General features: G+C 32.3%; 1 protein-coding gene across 1 annotated transcript; it reads right to left on the bottom strand.

Annotated features, from left to right (window-relative positions):
* Positions 1-1,218: 1,218 nt before the first annotated feature.
* LOC119666494 lies at positions 1,219-2,262 on the bottom strand. Its single transcript, XM_038075773.1, has 3 exons — positions 2,123-2,262; positions 1,816-2,058; positions 1,219-1,740 (listed from the first exon to the last, which is right to left on the bottom strand). Exons 1-3 carry the CDS (start codon positions 2,199-2,201, stop codon positions 1,283-1,285), a joined length of 780 nt encoding a protein of 259 aa, XP_037931701.1. The 5' UTR covers positions 2,202-2,262; the 3' UTR covers positions 1,219-1,282.
* Between the last annotated feature and the right edge of the window lie 338 nt (positions 2,263-2,600).

Raw genomic sequence — 2,600 nt, 5'->3', positions numbered from 1 at the left:
AAAGGACTTTTCAAAATTCATCATAAAAATCCTTTTAAGCCAATTCGTTTCAATGAAATATCAAAGCGTGTTTCATTAGCTTCAATCACTTGTGAATATGCACGTTAAGTGCAGTTTTTGCCATTTCCAACCCACAAGTACTTAGAGCACGGCCTGTCATTACCCAACCTGCCGGAGCGATTGCTTCGCTTTTGCTTTATTTCTGTATCGTGAATATTCAAAAGCACTTTTCAATTTTCATCCTTTGAAAGGCAAATTCGAATGAAACTCATTTGCATCCAATCAATAGATTTTATGAACACTTTGGCAATAATGGCAGAACTAAACACGTCTTAATGGCAAGAATATTCATAAAGTGGGGAAAACGATTTTTATTCAAATCGGTCGTCTGTAATTAATTATTGATAAATACGATTAATTTGTGGAATACAGATTTTCTACATATTTATATATGTCAGCTCATCAAAGTCTATTTTCTATGTATATGTTGAAATGTTAGCTTAAACGGATTCGTAAAGTTACCTACTAAAAACGATAGATGACGGTAATAAAAGTAAAGGGGAAAAAGGCGTTTTTGTTGAACATATCTTAAGATTAGCGAAAACATATTACGGTATTAGTAAGACAGAAGTTGGTGTTATATATCCTATAATTAACTTCATTCCAATAAAATAGCAATTATTATTAACCAAGCAATTATTATATTCCAATTTATATTTCAATTCATATATCTTTAAATGAGCTATGGTGCATTCATCGGTAATGGTAAAGTGGGTTCCGGTTCAGAGTAGCCTTTCTAGCAACTGTAAAATCTACAACTTCCCATAACTTCAAACTCAGCAGATGTATAGAGGACTTCACCTTCACTTAAAGTGCCTATGGATGGAATTATTTAAAATGACGAAAATAAGTTGGATTAAAGAGAACACATGCAACACGCAGGATCCAGTCGCTTTAATGTGATACTTAAATTACTAAAGAACTCATTCATTTAAAAAGATATAAAAACAAAATAATTTTCAGTTAACTAATCGGCTTCATAACTGCCTTCAGTTGAAAACTAAAGGATCCATAACATTTTTTGTACGCAATTCTTTACAATTGCCTAATCATATACATCAAAAAAAAATTATGCTTCCAAAAGAATGCTACCTTTTCACTTATTCTAATACTATATGTGTAGTTTTAGTATATTAATTAATTTCTGATTTATTTTTAAATGCTTTTATTTGATCCAATTAGTCTTAAATGAGGTCTTCAATTTCAATCCTTAATTATCAATTTATTGAACTTGTTCTTCATGACGTCCATGATGATAATGATGAAGGAAGTGCTTATTTAAGAACGAAGTATCTCCTTTTGCTAAACGCACACGAATTTTGGAACATTTAGGAGAGTCAACCCGTAATTCAACAGGGCAGCCATTTGTAAATTCACGCCATAGACAGTGATGGAATGTCATTGGTTGACTATTACACTTATTAACTTCCTCAGAAGAGTTCTTTACTGTTTTTTCCTTAGCTTCACCCGCACATTTATCCACATAACTCTCTAATACATCTTTTTTCCACTGTGAATCACCTATTTTTGATTTTAAGTGTGTAAGAAGAACATCCCGATTAAGGGCACCGGTTTCGTCCACAATATTCAATTTCTTTGCAACACATTCACTAACACACACGACTTGCTCTTTCACTTGCTGCATTTTTTGACAATCAAATGGATCAAAGGAATCATCAGCTAAACAAAATTAATGTATAAATATATTATACATATATCGTTTTTTGCTATTATACCAACTTTTTTTCAACTTACAATTATTGCCGCGTACTTCAGCGTAACACTGTTTTTTAGCCTCTTTAAAAACCTCAAAGTGTTTCATGTCAAATTTATCGCCTGTACAGCATAGACCATCCTTCTTCCAATCACGCTTTCCACATTCTTTAGACTCTTTAGCCGGAGTTGATGTTTCAGTTACTTCAGTATCACGACGTAGACGGACGATAGTATCAAATCCTTCTTCGTAATCGGCTTGCAACTCATCAAACAAATATTCATCTAAGAAATAATTTTTTTGATTATCAATTTCCATAACAGATCAAAGAATATCGCAGAGCCTTACTAAAGTCAGCATCTTTGAAATCGTATGCCGATATTGTTACTGCAAATAGATACAGAACACAAACCACCGCTTTGAACATTTTGCGAACTATTGCGATCGAATTTTCTCTTCAGAATGATGCCGAAATAGAACAAGTCTAAATCTTTTATAGTAAAAGCCAAGCTCAGCGAAATGTTAAGCCCAATTTTGTATCTATCAATTCAGTAACTTCTGCGTGAGATTTTTTTGATTTATTTGCAAATCATCGTGCTGTCCATACATATATACATATTTGGTTATAACAGCAGTTTTTTATTCTTTTACTTCATTAAAGTATATAATACCAACTCATTACGATTTTATTGCGAATACGCGTACACTGAAAAATATTTTTTATACAAAACAAATGGTTAAAAATGGTTAAAAATTCTATTTATCCGTATGGGCTTTCTGATGTCATGATTATGGACTAGCAATACATCCAATTAGAGAAGTGAAC

This window comes from Teleopsis dalmanni, chromosome 1 (assembly GCF_002237135.1).
Source record: "Teleopsis dalmanni isolate 2A chromosome 1, ASM223713v2, whole genome shotgun sequence".
Classification (NCBI taxonomy): Eukaryota; Metazoa; Arthropoda; class Insecta; order Diptera; family Diopsidae; genus Teleopsis; species Teleopsis dalmanni.
The sequence above is the reverse complement of the archived record's forward strand: the minus strand, read 5'-3'. Positions and strand labels throughout refer to the sequence as shown.

What these genes read in the sequence shown, in the direction of transcription:
- LOC119666494 (XM_038075773.1), bottom strand. Translation starts at nt 2,201, where the DNA reads ATGTTCAAAGCGGTGGTTTGTGTTCTGTATCTATTTGCAGTAACAATA. An exon ending in TTTCAAAGATGCTGACTTTA is followed by an intron (nt 2,059 to 2,122) that starts GTAAGGCTCTGC and finishes ATTATTTCTTAG; the next exon opens with ATGAATATTTGTTTGATGAG. An exon ending in TGAAGTACGCGGCAATAATT is followed by an intron (nt 1,741 to 1,815) that starts GTAAGTTGAAAA and finishes AATTTTGTTTAG; the next exon opens with CTGATGATTCCTTTGATCCA.